The sequence below is a fragment of the Oncorhynchus mykiss genome, chromosome 7 (assembly GCF_057628025.1).
Source record: "Oncorhynchus mykiss isolate SJ-2025 chromosome 7, ASM5762802v1, whole genome shotgun sequence".
In the NCBI taxonomy this organism is placed as follows: Eukaryota; Metazoa; Chordata; class Actinopteri; order Salmoniformes; family Salmonidae; genus Oncorhynchus; species Oncorhynchus mykiss.
The window spans coordinates 33,726,353-33,748,866 of NC_143028.1; the positions used below are offsets into that span (position 1 = coordinate 33,726,353).

The following is a 22,514-nucleotide window of genomic DNA, read 5'->3' on the forward strand; positions in this document are numbered from 1 at the left end:
CAGTACTTAAAAAGCCTGGATCTGACCCTGACAACCTCTAGAACTAAACTCAGCAAAAAAAGAAAATGTCCCTTTTTCAGGACCCTTTGTCTTTCAAAGATAATTCGTAAAAATCCAAATAACTTCACAGATCTTCATTGTAAAGGGTTTAAACACTGTTTCCAATGCCTGATCAATGAACCATAAATAATCAATAACCTGTGGAATGGTCGTTAAGACACTAACAGCTTACAGACGGTAGGCAATTAAGGTAACAGTTATGAAAACTAATGACACTAAAGAGGCCTTTCTACTGACTCTGAAAAACACCAAAAGAAAGATGCCCAGGGTCCCTGCTCATCTGCGTGAACGTGCCTTTGGCATGCTGCAAGGAGGCATGAGGCCTGCTGATGTGCAAAGGCAATAAATTGCAATGTCCGTATTGTGAGACGCCTAAGACAGTGCTACAGGGAGACAGGACGGACAGCTGATCGTCCTCGCAGTGGCAGACCACGTGTAACAACACCTGCACAGGATTGGTACATCCGAACATCACACCTGCGGGACAGGTACAGGATGGCAACAACAACTGCCCAAGTTACATGAGGAAGGCACAATCCCTCCATTAGTGCTCAGACTGTCCCCAATAGGCTGAGAGAGGCTGGACTGAGGTCTTCTAGGCCTGTTGTAAGGCAGGTCCTCACCAGACATCACCGGCAACAATGTCACCTATGGGCACAAACCCACCATCGTTGGACCAGACAGGACTGGCAAAAAGTGCTCTACACTGACGAGTCGTGGTTTTGTCTCACTAGGGGTGATGGTCAGATTCGCATTTATTGTCGAGGGAATGAGCGTTACACCGAGGTCTGTACTCTGGAGCGGGATCGATTTGGAGGTGGAGGGTCCGTCATCGTCTGGTGGAGGGTCCGTCATCGTCTCACTAGGGGTGATGGTCAGATTCGCATTTATTGTCGAGGGAATGAGCGTTACACCGAGGTCTGTACTCTGGAGCGGGATCGATTTGGAGGTGGAGGGTCCGTCATCGTCTGGTGCGGTGTGTCACAGCATCATCGGACTGAGCTTGTTGTCATTGCTTGCAATCTCAACGCTGTGCATTACAGGGAAGACATCCTCCTCCTTCATGTGGCACCCTTCTTGCAGAACTGGCAAATCTGGTGCAGTCCATGAGGAGGAGATGCACTGCAGTACTTAATGCAGCTGGTGTCCACACCAGATACTGACTGTTACTTTTGATTTTGACCCCCCTTTGTTCAGGTACACATTATTCAATTTCTGTTAGTCACATGTCTGTGGTTCTTGTTCAGTTTATTTCTCAGTCATTGAATGTTGTTATGTTCATACAAATATTTACACATGTTAATTTAGCTGAAAATGAATACTGTTGACAGTGAGAGGAGTTTACAAGCCTATTTCCAACCTGCCCTTCCTGAGTAAGCTCCTCGAATGTGCTGTTTCTAACCAGCTCCAAAACTATCTGGTCACTCACAACCTACTTGAACCCTTCTTGTCGGGTTTCGGAGCTAGACACAGCACAGAGTTTGCCCTGGTAAGGGCCACCAATGACCTCCTGATGAATGCTGACTCTGGGGCTGCAAGCATCCTCATATTGCTGGACATTAATGCAGCATTCGACACGATCAGACACACCATCCCGCTGGACCGCATGGAGAAGCTCCTTGGCCTGTCAGATACTGAACTGGTTCAGGTCCCATCTCACAGATTGCTACCAGTTTATAGCTATCGGTCCTAGTAGGTCAGACACAGTTGTGGTCCGACATGGGGTCGCCTCAAGGCTCGGTCCTGGGGCCACTACTGTTTTGTATCTACATGCTGCCACTTGGAACTACCTTGAGGAAACAGGGACAGGGCTTTCACTTTCATGCTGACGACACTCAGCTGTATGTCTCCACAAACATTGCCACTGCCACTGCACTTCTGTCCAGCTGCCTGCAGGACATCAAAGCGTGGATGCAGTTGAGTGTCTTGCAGTTAACCTGCAAAAAGACGACGGTCGTCCTGATTAGCACTCGCACCATCATAAACAACATCAGCAGCCTCAATATTGATGGTGTCAAGGTCCTCCCTTCCAGTGAGGTTTGCAACCTGGGTTGATATTTGACAGTCAGCTCTCATTTTAGGCCCACATCAAGAGAATGACCAAGGTCAAATTTTTCCATCTACAGAACATTGCCAGGTTACGACTTATGCTATCACAACCTGCAGTTTAGCAATTCATCCACACCTTTATCTCATCCCCGTCTGGACTATTGTAATGGCCATTTTGTTGGCGCGTCTGCCAAGTGCCTAAACAGGCTACAGGATTCCCAGAAGTGTTCTGCAAGTATCCTGATCACTCCAGTACTGTTCAACCGTCACTGGCTCCGTATATGCTCACGCATCGACAACAAAATCCTGTTTCACACCTACCAAGTCATCCACAGCTCTGAACCCAAGTACCTGTCAGACCTCATTCTACCCTCCTACCCCACACGCACCCTTCACACCTCCAGGTCAGTGTCCCTTCAGCAGACTAATTTTACAGATACAGGTATTCTGTGTGTGTGTGTATTTCTTTTCTCTCCTTCTCCCCTCCTCACAGGTGGCAATCATCATTCCCCAATCAGTCATCAATCGGTCGCTAATCAGAAGACACGCCTCCTCCTGTTTCCATTACCCAATCACATCTCCCTTCCCTTGGTTTAAAAACCCATTCAGTTGTTTCCTCTGAACCCCCATCTCTCTGTGAATCTCTCGGTAATTCTCTGGTTTTGTTTTTTGCAACTCACTTTGTCCCCACCTGTGAGTGTTGTTTTTGTTATGGTGTTTGATGGTGCGACAAGACAAGTTGCCCATGGGCATACACTACCCATAGGTAAACTTAGTTTAAAAAAACACTAGTTAGAACTGGGCGGGCCACCCACTGTATTTTTGGTTAGTTAGTTAGCTGTATTGAAGAAGGCTAGTCTAGCTTAGGGGTATTTTGGGATATTTTTTATTTCCTTGGGTCCAGCTCAGCCCCTTGACGGACGAGTGCACGTTCAAGCCTGGATGCAACAGCTGAGCCCATCTCTCTTTCGATCTCCTTCAGTGCTTTACACTGAAATAATGTCTCTCTTTGTGGTGCGCTCCCTTTTATGTTCAGTGCCTTCAGTGCCTTTGGTGAACTAATAATGCACTGTAGGATGGTTTAACATCTTAGTTAAAAAGGGAGGTTTTGTGAGTTTGTTTATTATGTATTTGTGTTTGAACTGTATTCATTTTCTGGGGGATTATTGAAATTTGGACATTTTAAGGCCTTCTTTGTTTTGTCTATGAACACACCCACACACACCCATTCATACCCCCTGCTTTCTTCTACCGGGAGGTAATACAGAATATTGCAAATTCTCTAATGTTTATTACTGGGTTCTTTCTTGTCAATTATTTTTCTAAGAAGTTGCCTTTGAAGCTCTGACGTTGTTCTTGTATGAGGTATTATTAGTTTGGTTACTGACTCACCTATAACTTTTTCACCATTACCATCCCCTCAACCTCTTCCTGTTAACCTGCCAGACAGACTGGGAGGGGTGTCTCTGTTCTCACTGGACAAATGGAACAATAATGATCACACACCAACCATAGTTTGACAATGCAAATGAATCCCACTCAAAGTGTGGAGGCTCATCAGAAAGATGTGCAGCTGAGGTTGGCTCACGTTCCCTGTCAAGTGGAGGAAAACCAACAAACTGTTCAGAGACAGAAATATTTGCAAGATTCTCTGAAGCAGGTTGTTCAAGGGAAAATGCTAAGTTTCAGCAGAGGAGCAGAGCAGAGGAGTCCGCCTCGTTTGTGAAGCAATTGTGTTCTCATCTGAAAGATGTTATGGAGGACAGGGGAACTACGAGTTTGGATTGAACAGTCTCAAAAGGAGAGCTCTAATGAGATGAAAAAAGCACAGAAGGCCACAGACCTTCAACTGGAGGAGCTGCACAAGGAGGTAATGCAGTGCTTTTCCCTTCAGGACAAATCCTTGGCACCACCCTCAGGGTTTACCTCTGCCATTAAAGGAATAGGATCAGGTAGCACTAGAAAAAAAACCTGACGATACTGTTAAACAACAGAACTCCCGTTTCACCAAGACCCCTTGCCACCGTCATGCCCTCTAGAAGCTCCCTCCCTATCAAGCTAATTTTGGCAGCCCAGAAGATGTTGATCCACTGCTTTTCCTATCTAAGTGTAAAGATTTCCTTTCTATCCGGCCTCTTACTGACTTGGAGGTTTTCGCCACCCTCTGCAGTGTTCTCCATCGTACAGAAAGAGACTGATGGGAGACAGCACGTGAACATGTGTCAACCTGGGAGGAGTTTCAGAAACTATTCCTCTCAGCCTTCCTCCCAATACGGGAATTTGCCTTCTCCTATCGAGTTCTTTGTAGGAGATGGAAGGCTGACATTACATAACTGAGCATGAGATGGTCAAACTCATTCTTAAGAACATTGTTCCCCACCTTGCCAGTCAACTTCGTGAACGTGTGCAGAATGTGGATGATCTGGTGCGTCATGGGACTCCGTTGTATAAGGACTGGAAGCACTACCTCTAAACTCAAAACCCTGTTCCCTCATCCCGGTATCCCAAAAAGCCTCAGCCCAAGAACCAAGACAAAAGTCCAGTTATGTGTTGAATGTGTAAGATCTAATATCCTCCAGGTTCTTGCCCTCTCTATGGCCAGCTTCAGGATTCATAAAAAGGTCTGAAAGGACAGAAGACCGACAGTCTAGACAGGCGTGGTGGCTTGTGTACAATTGTGTTAGCATCAAGAAGATTTTTGGACATTTTAAGGCCTTCTTTGTTTTGTCAATAAACACACCCATTGATAACCCCTCTTTCAATTAAGTTGCTTTTGAATTGCTCAGCCATTATTCTTGTATGAGGTATTATTGGTTGGGTTACCCCTGTGTGGTAACGTGTGTTTTAGATGGTGTCTTATCCTTTCTCTACACTGGCTATCTGGCAAACAGGTTACACTCTAGGCAGTCTCTTCTGCTGATGTGTGTGTCTGGTAGCGGTACCCTATCTATCCTACAATTGTTCTTTCAGCAGGGTTAATACCTGCCTGGCGTCCAAACAAAAATCATTATCTTTACCCCTCTAATAATATCGCTACAGGGGTAGAAGCTGTTCAGGGTCCTGTTGGTTCCAGACTTGGTGCATCGGTACTGCTTATCATGCGGTAGTAGAGAGAACAGGCTATAGGTTGGGTGGCTGGAGTCTTCTTTTAGGGCCATCCTCTGACACTGCCTGGTGTAGAGGTCCTGAGCAAATTTCCTCCTACAACAGGACCCAAAGCACAGTTCCAAACGATGCAATAAATATTTAGGGAAGAAGCAGTCAGCTGGTATTCTGACCTATAATGGAGTGGACAGCACAGTCACCGGATCTCAACCCTATTGCGCTGTTGTGGGAGCATCTTGACCGTATGGTACATAAGAAGTGCCCATCAATCAAACTTGTGGGAGGTGCTTCAGGAAGCATGGGGTGAAATCTCTTCAGATTACCTCAACAAATTGACAACTAGAATGCCAAAAGGTCTGCAAGGCTGTAATTGCTGCAAATGGAGGATTCTTTGACAAAAGCTAAGTCTGAAGGACACAATTATTATTTAAATTAAAAATCATTATTTATAACCTTGTCAACGTCTTGACTATATTTCCTATTCATTTTGAAACTAATTTCATGTATGTTTTCATGGAAAACAAGGACATTTCTAAGTGACCCCAAACGTTTGAAAGGCAGTGTATATAGAGCACCAGTCAAAAGTTTGGACACACCTACTCATTCAAGGGTCTTTCTTTATTTTGACTATTTTCTACCTTGTAGAATAATAGTGAAGACATCAAAACTATGAAATAACACATGGAATCATGTAATAACCAAAAAAAGTGTTAAACAAATTCTTCAAAGCAGCCACCCTTTGCCTTTGCACACTCTTGGCATTCTCTCAAACAGCTTCATGAGATAGTCACCTGGAATGCATTTCAATTAACAGGTGTGCCTTGTTAATTTGTGGAATTTCTTTCCTTAATGAGTTTGAGCCAATCAGTTGTGTTGTGACAAGGTAGGGGTGCTATACAGAAGATAGCCTTATTTGGTAAAAAGACCAAATTCATATTATGGCAAGAACAGCTCTTCTAAGAAAAGAGAAACGGTAGTCCATCATTACATTGAGACATGAAGGTCAGTCAATCTGGAAGATTTCAAGAACTTTGAAAGCTTCTTCAAACACCATCAAACACTATGATGAAACTGGCTCTCATGAGGACCTTCACAAGAAAGGAAGACTCAGAGTTCAAATCAAAATCTGCTGCAGAGGATAAGTTCATTAGCGTTAACTGCACCTCAGATTGTAGCCCAAATAAATGCTTCAGAGTTCAAGTAACAGACACATCTCAAGATCAACTGTTCAGAGGAGACTGCATGAATCAGGCCTTCAAGGTAGAATTGCTGCAAAGAAACCTCTACTAAAAGGACACCAATAAGAAGAAGAGACATGTTTGGGCCAAGAAACACGAGCAATGGCCATTAGACCGGTGGAAATCTGTACTTTGGTCTGATGAGTCCAAATTTGAGATGATTGGTTCCAAACGCCATGTTTTTGTGAGACGCAGAGTAGGTGAACGGATGATCTCAACATATGTGGTTCTCACCATGAAGTATGTAGGAGGTGTGATGGCGTGGGGGTGCTTTGCTTGTGGAACTGTCAGTGACAGCCAGCATGGCTTTTAAAAGCCAGAGTTCCATTGTTAGGAAGGGAGAGCTTCTTGGTATGTCCTGTGTTGGTTGTTAGAGAGAGAGAAAGATCCAGTGTTTCGTTGTTAGTCTGTATAATTTGTATAGTATTTTGTAGTCGGTCCTGCTGACGTTTGTGTATGCCATAGGACTGTGTTTTTGATTAGAGAAATTGCTCACTTTAAGTTTGTATTATTCTGTTTAATTTGTTCCCAGGGGGGCAGGTACCTTGGGAGTGCTGAGGTAAGAGGCCTGCGGGCATACATATACCGGTAGTATTTACTATGTCTATGCACACTAGATAAGACCTGGGCGGACCATCCCCTGTATTTTGGTTAGTGCGCCAGTTGGTGCTAGTTAGGTAAGTTGTGGGTAGGTAAGGTAAGAGGGGGGGCTCTAACTTTTACTTTCTTTGCTTTGGTTTCGTCCAGCCCCTTTTCCCCAAATTACTGTGTGAAGGAAATAAATTCCCTGTAAATGGTAATATATCCTGCCTCTGTCATCCTTATCCGCACCTGCAGTCACATACCTTTCACTCCACGGGGAGTTGAGTGTAGCAGGGTGTTGCGTTCCCTCCAAGAGGCGTGCATAACAATGGCTATCACAGCATTCTGCAGAGACACGTCATCCCATCAGGTTTGTGCTTAGTGGGACTATCATTTGTTTTTCAACAGGACAATGACCCAAAACACACCTCCAGGCTGTGTAAGGGCTATTTGACCAAGAAGGAGAGTGATGGAGTGCTGCATCAGATGACCTGGCCTCCACAATCACCCAACCTCAACCCAATTGAGATGGTTAGGGATGAGTTGGCCCGCAGAGCAGCCAACAAGCCATAGCCAACAAGTGCTCAGCATATGTGGGAACTCCTTCAAGACTGTTGGAAAAGCATTCCTCATGAAGCTAGTTGAGAGAATGTGCAAAGCTGTCATCAAGGCAAAGGGTGGCTACTTTGAAGAATCTCCAATATAAAATATATTTTGATTTGTTTAACACTTTTTTTGGTTACTACATGATTCCATATGTGTTCATTTATTTTTTATCAATAAAATGTATTTATGAAGCCCTTCTTACATCAGCTGATGTCACAAAGTTCTGCACAGAAACACAGTGTAAAACCCCAAACAGCAAGCAATGCATGTGTAGACGCACGGCGGCTAGGAAAAACTCCCTAGAAAGTCCGGAACCTAGGAAGAAACCTAGAGAGGAACCAGGCTACGAGTATTATTCTACAATGTAGAAAATAGTAAAAAATAAAGACAAATCCTTGAATGAGTAGGTGTGTCCAAACTTTTGACTGGTACTGTCCGTATATATATTTTTAAAATGTATTTACTTACTTGAATAGGTTCACGTCTACGCCCATAAAGCGACCAATCTTTTGGAGCGAGGAGTTGTCAAGCGGAGGCACCGCTTCTGGTCGAAACGTACTGAAACACGTTGCGGCGGTGCTTCGCCCTGGCCTAGAGCAACCATTGGAGCAACCATACTCAGGAACGCTACAGAGCTCTGTAGAGAGGCAGCCAATCGTTTCAGAGATTACAGTGCCAACTTGGCGAAATGAGTCACTCAAATACACACTGCAGCTGCTCACGGTGACTATCCACACAGAGAGAGATTCTCTGATGGTGTTTTCATGAATGAGCTCTCTCGGCTGCGTAGTGAGAGGGAAAACCATTCAAGGATGCAGGTAAACAAATACCTACCTATCAACATTATCAGAGATGCTGGAGTCAAAGCACAATTAAGGCGCAGATTAGAGCACATTAATACTGAGACTGGTCCTTGTAAAAGTGACAAACCCTTGACATGCTAACATGGGTTCAGAGGATTAAACAGGGCCTTGGAGCAGTCTACAATCAAACAAGCGCTCTCTGCTACCAGGGTATTTCGTTCTTTGTCTCTCTCTCTCTCTCTCTCCCTCTCTCTCTCACACGATCAAATGCATGCACACAGGCACACACCAAGGAAATACCTTAGCTCTGTCTGCTGCACCAAACTTGAATAAATCCAGTTGCTGTGGCAACATAAAGCCATTCCCTCCCCCTTCGCCCCTCACTGCCCACTCCAGGTGACACTCTAAATCAATACTATAGATGAACAGTTAAAACCTGCAACCAACATCCACAGGGGTTCTTCTTTGTTTGAATCCCAAAATGGCTTCCTATTCAGTTCACTACTTTTGACCAGGCCCATTAGGCTCTATCAGAGCATTTATTAGGCCCTTTGCTCAATTACTGACAAGCCTGGTTGGTTTGGGTGTCCGGGCCTGCCTGATCTGGGCCTTCCTGTTGCCCTCACCGCCACTCATCCAGATCCCAATAATACAATGGCCGTGGTTGCATAGTCCAGAAATCCATTCATCCTCCCTTTCTTGGAGTAACTACAGATCTTCCTTTCTCCCTATCACTGGTCAGGCACAGTTCGATATGTTTGAGAAAGTAGGGACGCGTTTAAGAAGCTCAAGGCCAGCATCTATAGAGGAAGTGTAACCAGTAGAATACAGAGGGTGTGATGCTGTCACGACTTCCACCGAAGTTGGCTCCCCTGCCTGTTCGGGCGGTGCTCGGCGGTCGTCGTCACCGTCCTACTAGCCGCCACCGATCCCTTTTTCGTTTGTCTGTTTGTTTTGTCTTATTAGTTTCAACTGTGTTCTGTTGTATGGCTTAATGAGCTTCCCTATTTTAAGTACGTGTACCCGCCCTTGTTTTGTGCGGGATTGTCTTTATGTTACGTGTGTGCGTTTTAGGTAGTGGTGGATATATTTTTGGAACTTGGCACCCGGTGTTGTTGGGCTTATCATTTTTGTGTGCCATATTAAACAGCACTTTTCACAACTGGAACTCTCTGCGCCTGATTGCTTCACCCACCTAGTCCCGCGTGACAGATGCTCATAGTGTAGCACGTTTATGTGGAATGCATTGAGCGCATTATCTAGGGCTGACACAGTTATTGTATAATCGTGTAACCAATTATGGAATAACCGTGAACTGAAAAAAAAATCATCATAATTGCGTTAATACATTCATTTTAGGAGAAGGGTGGATTCAACTTTATATTCAAGTAAATATAGTTAACCCATTAGCAGTTTTACATTTTTACATGAAGTGGGTAAAGTTCATTATAATAACAAAACGGCACGGTTGGGAGGAGAAGCTTAATTTCCAATACTTCCGAGCGGTTAAAAAACATTAAAAAATGTAGAGCTGTAGCTGTGCTGCGTTTATTAGCTGTGCTGCGTTTACAGCAAAGCTGTTCTGCGTTTATTAGGTATTTCTTAAGGTATATTTTCAAAAATGGATTATGATGATTACAAGCTAAAAAAGAAAATCTACAAAAATCACTGTGGTTATTTGCATGACAATTAATCAATATTCCATCATTGTCACAACCTTAGCCTAAACAGAAACCAGTGAAAACCTTTACCTTCTCAATTGGGTCAATCAGGTTTCCATATAACCCCAGGTTTTTTATCTTTATTTAACTAGGCAAGTCAGTTAAGAACAAATTATTATTTTCAATGACGGCCTAGGAACAGTGGGTTAACTGCCTTGTTCAGGGGCAGAATGACAGATTTGTACCTTGTCAGCTCGGGGATTTGAACTTGCAACCTCTCGGTTACGAGCCCAACGCCCCAGGCTACCCTGCCGCCCCAGGTTAGGACTGAGCCCTATAGAATCCCTTCCCCTGAAGGGGCACAACTAAGGAGACGAGAGAGAGGATGACGGATTTCAAAATAAAACAAAATGGCAGACAGACAAACAAAATAGATGAATCTCTGAGACGGAGTCGTCAGTTCTATCTCCTCTAATCCCTCAATATCAACCCGGACCTTTACAAAGATTCATCTGATCTCCTCTCTTCAAATGTCGCTCGCCATCGTTGTCTGTCTGTAGACAGGAGATAACAGCAGAAAAGATAGTCAGAGATTCTCAGTCTGCCCTCTCCTCATCCAAGAGAAAGAGGCAAGGGTTATGGCTGTGACGTCAGATGAGACTGACCTATGTTTGCTGGACATTTTGCAAAGGTCGTTCTGTTGTGTATAGGAGAAATGAACAAAGAAGGAGAAGGACTCAACCAAATTCATGAAAGCACATGATGTGCTTTACTTGGAACAACCTGTGTAACAATTTCTAAGTGCAAATTTTAGGGGCCTCCACAAAACACTATACCTGAAGTAAGCGAGTCCCCAGTCACATTCTGCGATGCAGACAGTGAACTAGGCAGTGATGTAACGTGAGCATAACAACAACAAAAAATGATTGCCTTTCTTGCACTAACACTTGCACTTGTCTTTTCTAACTAGCATTGACTTTGCTAATAGCTGCTTAATTGCTTGCTATGACTAGTCACTTTACCCCTACCTACATGTACATTTTACCTCAATTATCTCGTCTAACCTGTACCCCCGCACATTGACACAGTGCCGGTACCCCCTGTATATAGCCTCGTTATTGTCATTTTGTTGTTACTTTTATTTATTTTTACTTTAGTTTATTTAGTAAATGTTTTCTTAATCTTATTTTTCATAACTGCATTGTTGGTTAAGGGATTGTAAGTAAGAGTGTCATGGTAAGATCTACACCTGTTGTATTTGGTGCAGGTGACAAATAGCCTATCAAATCAAATTGTATGTGCTTGTCTCACCTAACTACCTTCAGATGAATCCACTGTAACTCCCTCTGAATAAGAGCGTCTGCTAAATGTCTTAAATGTCAAATGTAAAGAAAAAAAATAACACAGTCGATGGGAAATATTGGGCCTGGGCCTTTAAGGACACCGCATGCAGCCTCTCTCTCTGTCCACTCCAGTTGTCCCATGTGAGTATCCTATCTCCAATTACCAAACAGCTCAATCCTAAACTTTGCACTCAGCCTCCACCACCAGGCAGACCATAGAACTAGACTAGAATAACAAAGAATAAATTGCCATGGTCTGAGGGGCTTTGTCTGGTCTAGTCATTCGATTTCTATGGTTCAGATCAAGCACACAGAACGTGTTAGGAGCAACCTTTTAATTTAGCGGTGTAGTTGGTTGAGGGGGGAAATCCCCTTGAGCTTCAGTACTCAGAGAGGAGAGGGTGCGGGAAGTTGGGACATGGTAGTATAACGCTGTATGTTGCAAAAAGGTTTAAGCAAGTAAGACATGAGAGCTACTAGTCAATTTCATCAAAGCCATTTTGTTGCCAAAAAAATCCATGGATATCACAGAAAATAGTGTTGTTTATATTACGAAGATGGATGTGGTTAATTCTAGAGTAATAGGAAGCCATGTAAAAAGGCATCTTGCAGATGAATAACATGCATGTGAAATTCACACACACACAATACTGAAAAGTAGCATATTCCGTTTTTGCCACCCAAACATGTTTTAATATGGATCCAGGTAATCTATTTCCATCTAGGCCTACTACAAAGCTGGAAAATCTGTATACAGCAATGCTGAACCTCACTATTCCAAATAAAGCATATTCAGGCTACACAATCTGGAAACGGATAAAACCAGTGATTTTTGCCATGTAAAATGCAGTGTCTATTAGCGTAGGGTTAAGATTGTGGAGGGCACAATGGACAAGCGGGCTCGTAGGTACGAATGACAATGACTGAGGCAAACAATTCACATATGTCTCCATGGGGATTGGCCCTACCTTGGCAGATGGGCAATCATTCAGAGGAGAGAAATCCAAATGATCTGGGCTAATTCATTACATTAGTAATGGTGCCTATCTGTCATTCCTCCTCCAGTGGGGTTGGCTGAATTGGGGTGTATAAATCAGATGTGTGCCCTGGTCCCCGTTCATCCTTTTAAGGAAATGACACACTAACACAGGGCACGCACACACACACACACACACACACACATACACAGAGAGACACGCAGAGAGACACACACACATACACAGACACGTGACACAAACACGTAGAAGCATGCAGAGACATGCATGCACTTAATCAAACACATACACAAAGAGCGAGACAGACTGCACTCTATATGGCCCTCCGCTCTTCTAGTTGCCTCCTGTCCTATATAAGTATTCAACATAAGCATTCCTTGTGTGGACACATTGTGGAACTCAGCATAACAGACGGATAAAATCATAAATACATGCATTTCTTTAAAACGGCAGATGGCTTTCATGCAGCTCATTTATGCTCTGAAGGCAAACATGGTTGAGAAAATGAGAACGTCAGAGGCGAGAGGAATGACACATCAGTCCTGCAAAATCCTCTTGCTGTCACATACCTATTGCCAGTTTACTGGGTTGTTTTTTTTGTTGCTGACCAAAGAACACGTGGACATTTAAACAGAGCCAACTCTTACAAAGTTTTGAAGACAAACAGTACTCCTTGTTCTTTAAGGTAAACTTTGGCATGATTGGGTCTGCCTAGTGCCTAGTATCACCAAGGCCAACCTACACTAAATGACCAAAAGTACTCTATGTGGACACCTCCTCGTTGAACATCTCATTTCAAAATCATGGGCAGTAATATGGAGTTGTTCCCCCCCTTTGCTGCTATAACAGCCTCCACTCTTCTGGGAAGGCTTCCACGAGATGATGGAAAATTGTTTCAGGGACATTCTTCCATTCAGCCACAAGAGCGTTAGTGAGGTCGGGCACTGATGTTGGGCGATTAGGCCTGGTTTGCAGTCGGCTTTCCAATTCCTCCCAAAGGTGTTCAATGGGGTTGAGGTTAGGACAGTCAAGTTCTTCCACACCAATCTCGGCAAACCATTTCTGTATGAATTCGGGCAGGTAGCAATTTCCTGGCATCCGCCAAAGCAAAATTCATCTGTCGGACTGCCAGATGGTGATGAATAATTAATCACTCCAGAGAACGTGCTTCCACTGCTCCAGAGTCCAATGGCGGCGAGCTTTACACAACTACAGCCGACGCTTGGCATTGCGCACGATGATCTTAGGCTTGTGTGTGGCAGCACGGCCATGGAAACCCATTTCATGAAGCTCCCGACGAACAGTTATTGTGTTGACGTTGCTTCCAAAGGCCGTTTGGAGCTCGGTAGTGAGTGTTGCGATTTTCTTTTAACGCGCTATGTGCTATGCGCTCCAGCTCTTGCCGTTCTGTGAGCTTGTGTGACCTACCACTTCACCTTTATAGGATGCCACGTTTTCAACAAGTCAGTTTGTCAAATTTGGTCAACTGTAAGTGCTGTTATTGTTACGTGGAAATGTCTAGGAGCAACAATTGCTCAGCCGCGAAGTGGTAGGCCACACAAGCCCACATAATGGGACCACCAAGTGCTGAAGCACGTAAAAATTGTCAGCACAATAACTGTTCGCCAGGAGCTTCATGAAATGTGGTTCCATGGCCGAGCAGCCGCACACAAGCCTAAGATCACCATGTGCAATGCCAAGCATCGGCTGGAGTGATGTAAAGCCTAGTTAAATAAAGGTTAAATGTTTTTTTTAATATTAAAAGCTCACTGCTATTGGACACTGGAGCAGTGGAAATGCGCTCTCTGGAGTGATGAATCTGGGTTTGGCGGATACCAGGAGAACGCTACCTGCCACAATGAATAGTGCCAACTGTAAAGTTTGGTGGAGGAGGAATAATGGTCTGGGGCTGTTTTTCATGGGTCCGGCTATGCCCCTTAGATCCAGTGAAGAAAAATCTTAATGCTCCAGCATACAATGACATTCTAGAATATGCTGTGCCTCTAACTTTGTGGCAACGGTCTGGGGAAAGCCCTATCCTGTTTCAGCATGACAATGCCCCCGTGCACAAAGCGAGGTCCATACAGAAATGTTTTGTTGAGATCTGGGTGGAAGAACTTGACTGGCCTGCACAGAGCCCTGACCTCAACCCCCATGGAATAGCTTTGGGATGAATTGGAACGCCGACTGTGAGCCAAGCCTAATCGCCCAACATTAGTGCCCGACCCCACTAATGCACTTGTGGCTGAATCGAAGCAAGTTCCAGCAGCAATGTTACAACATCTAGTGGAAAGCCTTCCCAGAAGAGTGGAGGTGGTTGTGACAGCAAAGGGGGGAACAACTCCATATTAATGCACATGATTTTGAAATGAGATGTTCAAAGAGCAGGTGTCCATGTACTATTGGTCTTGTAGTGTATGTTGTAATAAAATGTAGACCACTAAAGAATAATGCAACAAAAAAAAACTGTAGGGTTGAAAAGTCTCGCTGTCCCCGGTAGATGGGTTGCGTAGCCTACCAGTCTAAGATGCGGTTCTTAGCCTATTCTTTCCGTCTCTACTGAAACAAATTGGAAATGGTGCATGCGTATATACTGTAAATGCATAACATACCAGAGAACACAATGCGATGTGTCCGACTCCCCTGTTGGCCTAAATATAAAAATAGTTCCCGTTATAGCAACTAGAAAAAAAGGTAGACCCTGCTCCGTCAATTGACAGCGTGAAGGCTTGCCTTCTGCTGCACAAAAAGCGGCAGGACAAGAGGCAACATATGGGGGATGGTCCCAGGGCCGGCTCTAGCTTTTTGGGGACACTAAGCAAGATTTGGTTGGGGACCCCCCCACCAAGCGGATCAAAAAAAAGTGTGGCCCCCCTCTTGATGGCGGGTAGAAAAATGTATGTTTAAAAGTTTATTTCCTGCAATTCTACACATTTTGCCATGTGGAGGAGAAAAAATGTTGCAATTTTTTAACACATTTCATGCAATTCTACTATTTTATAACTGGGCAGAGATATATTTTTGCTGTTTCAAAGCATGTTTTCTGCATTTTGCCATGTTAATGATATCTGAGTAAGAGTGACGACAAAAATCAATGACCACCTGGAGGTCAGGGCCCCTGGATATGTGCTCTGCGTGCCCAGTCGGTATTCGGCCATGATTGCTATGAATTTAGATTACTGGCTAGACTAATTTAACAATCTAAAAAATGTTAACTGACACGGCTAATTGATACTACTGCACTGTTGGAGCTAGGAACACAAGCATTTCGATAACATCTGCTAAATGTGTGTATGTAAATGGGGGCTGCTTAGGGGAGGACGGCTCATAATAATGGCTGGAACGGCGCAAATTGAATGGCATCAAACACATGGTAACCATTCCACCTATTCCACTCCAGCCACAAGCCCGTCCTCCCCAATTAAGGCAGCACCAGCCTCCTGTGACCAATACATTTTTATTTGAAAACAGGAGAAACTGCTGAAGCACAACCAAATGTTGAATTTACACCTTGTGTATTCTACTATTCTAACTCTCTATTCTAAGTTGAGAACCAGACAGTTCCTAAACATTTTGGGGGGTGAGCCCCCTAGCAGCCTGGGGCCTTAAGCGACTGCTTATGTCGGTTATGCCTGGAGCCGGCCCTGGATGGTCCAATGGAAGAATAATGTTATGGTCTTTAAATTAACACCCCAGTACAAATACCGCTGGCTGAATCCCCACACAAGACGGGAAAATGTATCTGAAGCTTCCTGTAACGTAAAAAAAAAAAAAAGCTCGTATTTCCAAAAAAGGACGAGTGGTGGTTCAGTTTGAAAAGCACTTTGATAAGTGGTGTAAGCTTAGACAGTGCATACCTATTGCAGATATGTGTCAATTCATGTATTTGATTAACAAAAGTGCATGGCTATTTTACCCATAGGCTAATTTGCAAAAATGACGATGCGGAATAATAATTCCCTGTCTATCGGCAATTCAATTTAGTCTACTGCGCTTTTTCCGCCAGTTCAGTAGATGACGCTAAAGCTGTTTAGGTCCAACGTCTGGGCATAAACGCTCTTGAACGCCTTCCGTCGTTCCTTCCGGTTTCGGTCCCCTAGCAAGTGGCAAGGTAGGCAAATGCCTAGCAAAAATAATCTGAATAAATCTAAGACATCTTACATTGTATGAAGCTGTTACTCTCAATTTTAGATAGATGTGTATGTCATTGTTGTAAACATCCACACATTTCCCCCAAAAGCCTAATATTATTCGAGATGTAGGTTAAAATACATAGGGTAGTCAAGCTACCTACAAGGACTTCCCTGCTAAGTCCTCGTATCACTTCATCGTTTATTTATTTTTTAAAGCTAGTGTGATAGGTAGTAACCACTGCCGGATGCAAGTCTTTCCAAATGTAGTTTTATCATTAGACTCTAGAAGCCTGGTAAAGGTTTGTTACCTACCTTACATGGGAAATGAGCCCATAGTTGCCCGAAGAAGCTAGTTTAACGTTCCTACCGGCTGGGGTAACGTTAGTTGACATAAGTTAGGACTCCCAATCTTGTGACGTTAGTAACCTTACAATCTTGTAGTGGGCTGTTAGCCAGCCAGTATGTGGGTAGGTGGACATCCCTGTTATTTTGCATGTACACTAACGCTTGTCTCATTGTCGGTTGTGTGAATAGATGCTGATGCCCAAGAAGAACCGTATTGCCATCTATGAGCTCCTCTTCAAAGAGGGCGTCATGGTGGCAAAGAAAGATGTGCATCTGCCCAAGCACCCTGAATTGGCCGACAAGAACGTGCCCAACCTTCATGTGATGAAAGCAATGCTGGTGAGAGCCACTTGAACTTTAGGAGATATTGATTCTACTGTTTGAGTTTGTTGGTTCTGTCCTTTTGAGACCGGTGCAGTTATTGTCAAGTAGTATGATGTCCACAGTTAAACTGTGGCTGTTGAGTTAAAGACTGGATTGTATCTGTGAATTCTGGGATTTTTGTTACTTGTTGATGTGATGACCTGAGCAAGGTGAATTTTCATGTGCGTGGACAAAAGGGTCACAGTGATGAAATGATGTATATCTCTGGGGTATTCTAGGGGGGGTGCCAACATGACCATACTCGTAATCGTATATGTTAACTGACAGTTGATAGTCGGATCGTGTTATACTCGTGATAGGAAAAAAGTGTTTTTAATATGCCTAAATAATATGCCTAAATTAGATGTTGGGAAAATACCTCCCTACCCATTCTCACCATGTCTGTTTCCTCAATTTGCAGTGGTTAAGTTTGCCATCACTTAGTCAAAATGCGCATTAGTGTTTAATCTATTTTCCCTACCCTTTCCCCACTTGTTGGATATTATGCTCATTGATAGTTTGGTAGCTAACATCCACACCTTGTGATATATACAGTGCCATGCGAAAGTATTCGGCCCCCTTGAACTTTGCGACCTTTTGCCACATTTCAGGCTTCAAACATAAAGATATAAAACTGTATTTTTTTTGTGAAGAATCAACAACAACTGGGACACAATCATGAAGTGGAACGACATTTATTGGATATTTCAAACTTTTTTAACAAATCAAAAACTGAAAAATTGGGCGTGCAAAATTATTCAGCCCCCTTAAGTTGATACTTTGTAGCGCCACCTTTTGCTGCGATTACAGCTGTAAGTCGCTTGGGGTATGTCTATCAGTTTTGCACATCGAGAGACTGACATTTTTTCCCATTCCTCCTTGCAAAACAGCTCGAGCTCAGTGAGGTTGGATGGAGAGCATTTGTGAACAGCAGTTTTCAGTTCTTTCCACAGATTCTCAATTGGATTCAGGTCTGGACTTTGACTTGGCCATTCTAACACCTGGATATGTTTATTTTTGAACCATTCCATTGTAGATTTTGCTTTATGTTTTGGATCACTGTCTTGTTGGAAGACAAATCTCCGTCCCAGTCTCAGGTCTTTTGCAGACTCCATCAGGTTTTCTTCCAGAATGGTCCTGTATTTGGCTCCATCCATCTTCCCATCAATTTTAACCATCTTCCCTGTCCCTGCTGAAGAAAAGCAGGCCCAAACCATGATGCTGCCACCACCATGTTTGACAGTGGGGATGGTGTGTTCAGGGTGTTGCTTTTACGCCAAACATAACGTTTTGCATTATTGCCAAAAAGTTAAATTTTGGTTTCATCTGACCAGAGCACCTTCTTCCACATGTTTGGTGTGTCTCCCAGGCGGCTTGTGGCAAACTTTAAACAACACTTTTTATGGATATCTTTAAGAAATGGCTTTCTTCTTGCCACTCTTCCATAAAGGCCAGATTTGTGCAATATACGACTGATTGTTGTCCTATGGACAGAGTCTCCCACCTCAGCTGTAGATCTCTGCAGTTCATCCAGAGTGATCATGGGCCTCTTGGCTGCATCTCTGATCAGTCTTCTCCTTGTATGAGCTGAAAGTTTAGAGGGACGGCCAGGTCTTGGTAGATTTGCAGTGGTCTGATACTCCTTCCATTTCAATATTATCTCTTGCACAGTGCTCCTTGGGATGTTTAAAGCTTGGGAAATCTTTTTGTATCCAAATCCGGCTTTAAACTTCTTCACAACAGTATCTCGGACCTGCCTGGTGTGTTCCTTGTTCTTCATGATGCTCTCTGCGCTTTTAACGGACCTCTGAGACTATCACAGTGCAGGTGCATTTATACGGAGACTTGATTACACACAGGTGGATTGTATTTATCATCATTAGTCATTTAGGTCAACATTGGATCATTCAGAGATCCTCACTGAACTTCTGGAGAGAGTTTGCTGCACTGAAAGTAAAGGGGCTGAATAATTTTGCACGGCCAATTTTTTAGGTTTTGATTTGTTAAAAAAGTTTGAAATATCCAATAAATGTCGTTCCACTTCATGATTGTGTCCCACTTGTTGTTGATTCTTCACAAAAAAATACAGTTTTATATCTTTATGTTTGAAGCCTGAAATGTGGCAAAAGGTCGCAAAGTTCAAGGGGGCCGAATACTTTCGCAAGGCACTGTATGTATATATATATATATCAAAACAACAATGTAAAGTGTTGGTCCCATGTTTCATGAGCTGAAATAAAAAATCCCAGAAATGTTAAATCGCTTATTTCTCTAAAATGTAATGCACAAATTTGTTTACATCCCTGTTAGTGAGCGTTTCTCCTTAGCCAAGAGAATATATCCACTAGACAGGTGTGGCATATCAAGAAGCTGATTACACAGGTGCACCTTGTGCCAGGGACAATAAAAGGCCACTCTAAATAGGCCACTCCTCTAAATATTCACTTTTGATAACACAATTCTACAGAATTCTCAAGTTGAGGGAGCTTGCAATTGACATGCTGACTGCAGGAATGTCCATCAGAGCTGTTGGCAGAGAATTGAATGTTAATTTCTCTACCATAAGCTGCCTCCAAAGTCGTTTTAGAGAATTTTGCAGTACGTCCAACCGGCCTCACAACCGCAGACCACGTGTAACCACGCCAACCCAGGAACTCCACATCCGGCTTCTTCACTTGCGGGATCGTCTGAGGGGGGTGGCGGGTGCTGATTAATATTTCTGTCTTATATAGCTATTTTGTGGGGTAAAACTCATTCTGATTGGGTGGGCCTATGCCCTCCAAGGCCCACCCTCAAAGACAGTACAATATGGTTTAGAAACTCTGTGACAGAGATGAGAAACATACTTGCATGCACCCGAAAAATAAAATAAAAAATAAAAAGTTTTGTATCACGGATAATTACAAAAGAATACTCTGATATAATGATGACTCGGCACACCCCTAGTGTATTCATTAACAGAAACTGTTTACTTCAATCTGAAAACGCTTTTCAATGAAAACGAGAGTTTCTATTGGACACATTTTATCTATGTCCCTCCCCGTTTGGTTCCTTTAGTAAACAGTTTCTGTTGCTAAACGTTTTTCAACGGATTCCGACTAATGAACTAATGGATTTTCAGACTACAGCCACAGTTGGGTTATGGAAAATGTTTCCCTAGCATGACTGTTGGATCATGACTGTTGGATTTTGGGGCTTTGTCTTTATATAAACAACAAAACTATTTTTTCATGTTTGTTTTTCAGTCTTTGAAGTCACTTGGGTATGTCAAGGAGCAATTTGCCTGGCGCCATTTTTACTGGTACCTCACCAATGAAGGTATCCAGTACCTGAGAGACTTCCTGCACCTTCCACCTGAGATTGTTCCCGCCACCCTGCGCCGCCAGATGCGTCCTGAGACCGCGAGGCCCCGGCCCAAGGGTACGTCCACTTATAGGCTAACCATTTTCACACTAATGAGCTGCACTGTCCTGGACTGGTTACACATTAGGCTTGGGAATTGCCAGGGACCTCACAATACTTAGTTGCTGATACAATATGTATTGCGATCCTCACTTCCTATATGTATTACATTTCGATACTGCGATTTGATGTTTCAAACATATTGCTGCCTATGTCTGCTTCAGAAAGACAAGGACGTGATCATTTTTGATCAGTCATGGCAATGAAAGTGATTGGGGGGGGGGTGTTTACTATTTAAAAACAAGCTATAGGATGAAAAAATACAGGCGTTTGCGCATATACAGCTGACTAGCGTTAGCTAATGCTACCTGGCGCTGTGTTCCAACCCTGGTCCTGGAGTACCACCAACAGTACACATTTATTGTAGCCCTAGACAAGCACACCTGATTCAACTAATCATCAAGCCCTTAATGAGTTGAATGAGGTGTGTTTGTCATGGGCTACAGCGATGAGATTATCCATATCTGGGGTGTATTCATTAGTCAGATTCAGTTTATTTTTACATATCGATACTTTGGTCTGGGTGACTCCAGTCCTGGGGGGCTGCAGTGTGCTGGCTTTCGTACCAGCCCTGTACTAACAACTGATGAAACTAATCGTGGTCTTTGATTTAGACCTTGATTTTTTGAATAAGGTGTATTAAGAGCCGGGCTGGCACAAGTCTGTATACACTGCATCCCTCAAGAGCTGGACAGTGAGGACTATCGGATTTTGTACTGTGTAGTCATAGGTGCTGATTGGACCCAAAACGGATGTTCCTTCCTGTGTTTTTGAGTCTGACATCCCACCCAGCTGAGCGTCTTTTCTTTTCCAGGTATGGAGGGAGAGAGAGGAGAGAGGCCTGCCCGCTTCAACCGTGATGGGGGTGATAGAGACAACTACAGAAGATCTGCTGCACCGCGTATGTATAGTTTTACAGAATCCCTCTAATCCTAACCATCGCTTTCAACCAACTGGGCATTTCACTATCTGCTGACTAGTGTGCTTTGTAGCTCCAAATATCTGCCTTGAGATCCAGTAGTTGGTGAGCACATTTGTTCTTGGTAATGACTTGTTTCCTCAACCTTTGTGACTAGTATGAATGGTGATGAATGAAGGAAAATGGCGAAACTTTAAAACGTTTTGGAATATGTTTTGATTACAAGCTGGTATTTTCTTTACAGCTGGTGGAGACAAGAAAGCAGAGGCAGGTGCTGGTTCAGCCACAGAGTTCCAATTTGTAAGTACTGTATTGCCTAATGGTAATGTAGTCTGGAGCAGGTGTTCTCAACTCTGTTCCTGGGGACCGACTCAGTATGCTGGTTACCATGACAAGTCTGAATAATAAATTGTCATAAATGATTAAGTTTATTGTATAGCCTACTGTTGAAAGGTTGTATACTGTACATCTATATGGTACTAGAATAGGCAATTCAAAGCCTTAATTGTTTGCATTTAAGTTGAGACTCAACGAAATGTCATTACCACGAGCAATTGTAATTGATTATACGCTATTGTGAAAAACAACATACATGGGGCAGCCAGACGCACTGTTCTAACGCATTGAGTAAAGTTATTCGGGTAGACAAATTTGGGACATGTTTTGCTGACCAACTATCTTGTGATGTGGAAGCTTATCCTTTTCTTTGTTTTCAGAGGGGTGGATTTGGACGTGGCCGAGGACAGCAGCCTCCTCAGGAGTAAATGTCCATCAATTACTTTACAATAAACACACAACACAACTTTGTCCTTTTTATTTGTCAGTACTTTAAATATGGACCATTCTGGAT

The 22,514-nt window shown here is 43.4% G+C and overlaps 1 protein-coding gene and 1 long non-coding RNA gene across 2 annotated transcripts in view; one reads left to right on the top strand and one right to left on the bottom strand.

Moving 5' to 3' along the window:
• Positions 1-22,514, bottom strand: part of LOC149982517 (uncharacterized) — a 305,212-nt gene that overhangs the window by 169,399 nt on the left and 113,299 nt on the right. The window lies entirely within an intron of this gene.
• On the top strand, positions 16,447-22,466 carry LOC110527735 (small ribosomal subunit protein eS10). The gene is made up of 6 exons (XM_021609203.3): positions 16,447-16,553; positions 17,110-17,259; positions 20,529-20,703; positions 21,560-21,646; positions 21,909-21,964; positions 22,381-22,466. Exons 2-6 carry the CDS (start codon positions 17,110-17,112, stop codon positions 22,426-22,428), a joined length of 516 nt encoding a protein of 171 aa, XP_021464878.1. The 5' UTR covers positions 16,447-16,553; the 3' UTR covers positions 22,429-22,466.

What these genes read in the sequence shown, in the direction of transcription:
- LOC110527735 (XM_021609203.3), top strand. Translation starts at nt 17,110, where the DNA reads ATGCTGATGCCCAAGAAGAACCGTATTGCCATCTATGAGCTCCTCTTC. An exon ending in ATGTGATGAAAGCAATGCTG is followed by an intron (nt 17,260 to 20,528) that starts GTGAGAGCCACT and finishes TTTGTTTTTCAG; the next exon opens with TCTTTGAAGTCACTTGGGTA. An exon ending in CAGCCACAGAGTTCCAATTT is followed by an intron (nt 21,965 to 22,380) that starts GTAAGTACTGTA and finishes CTTTGTTTTCAG; the next exon opens with AGGGGTGGATTTGGACGTGG.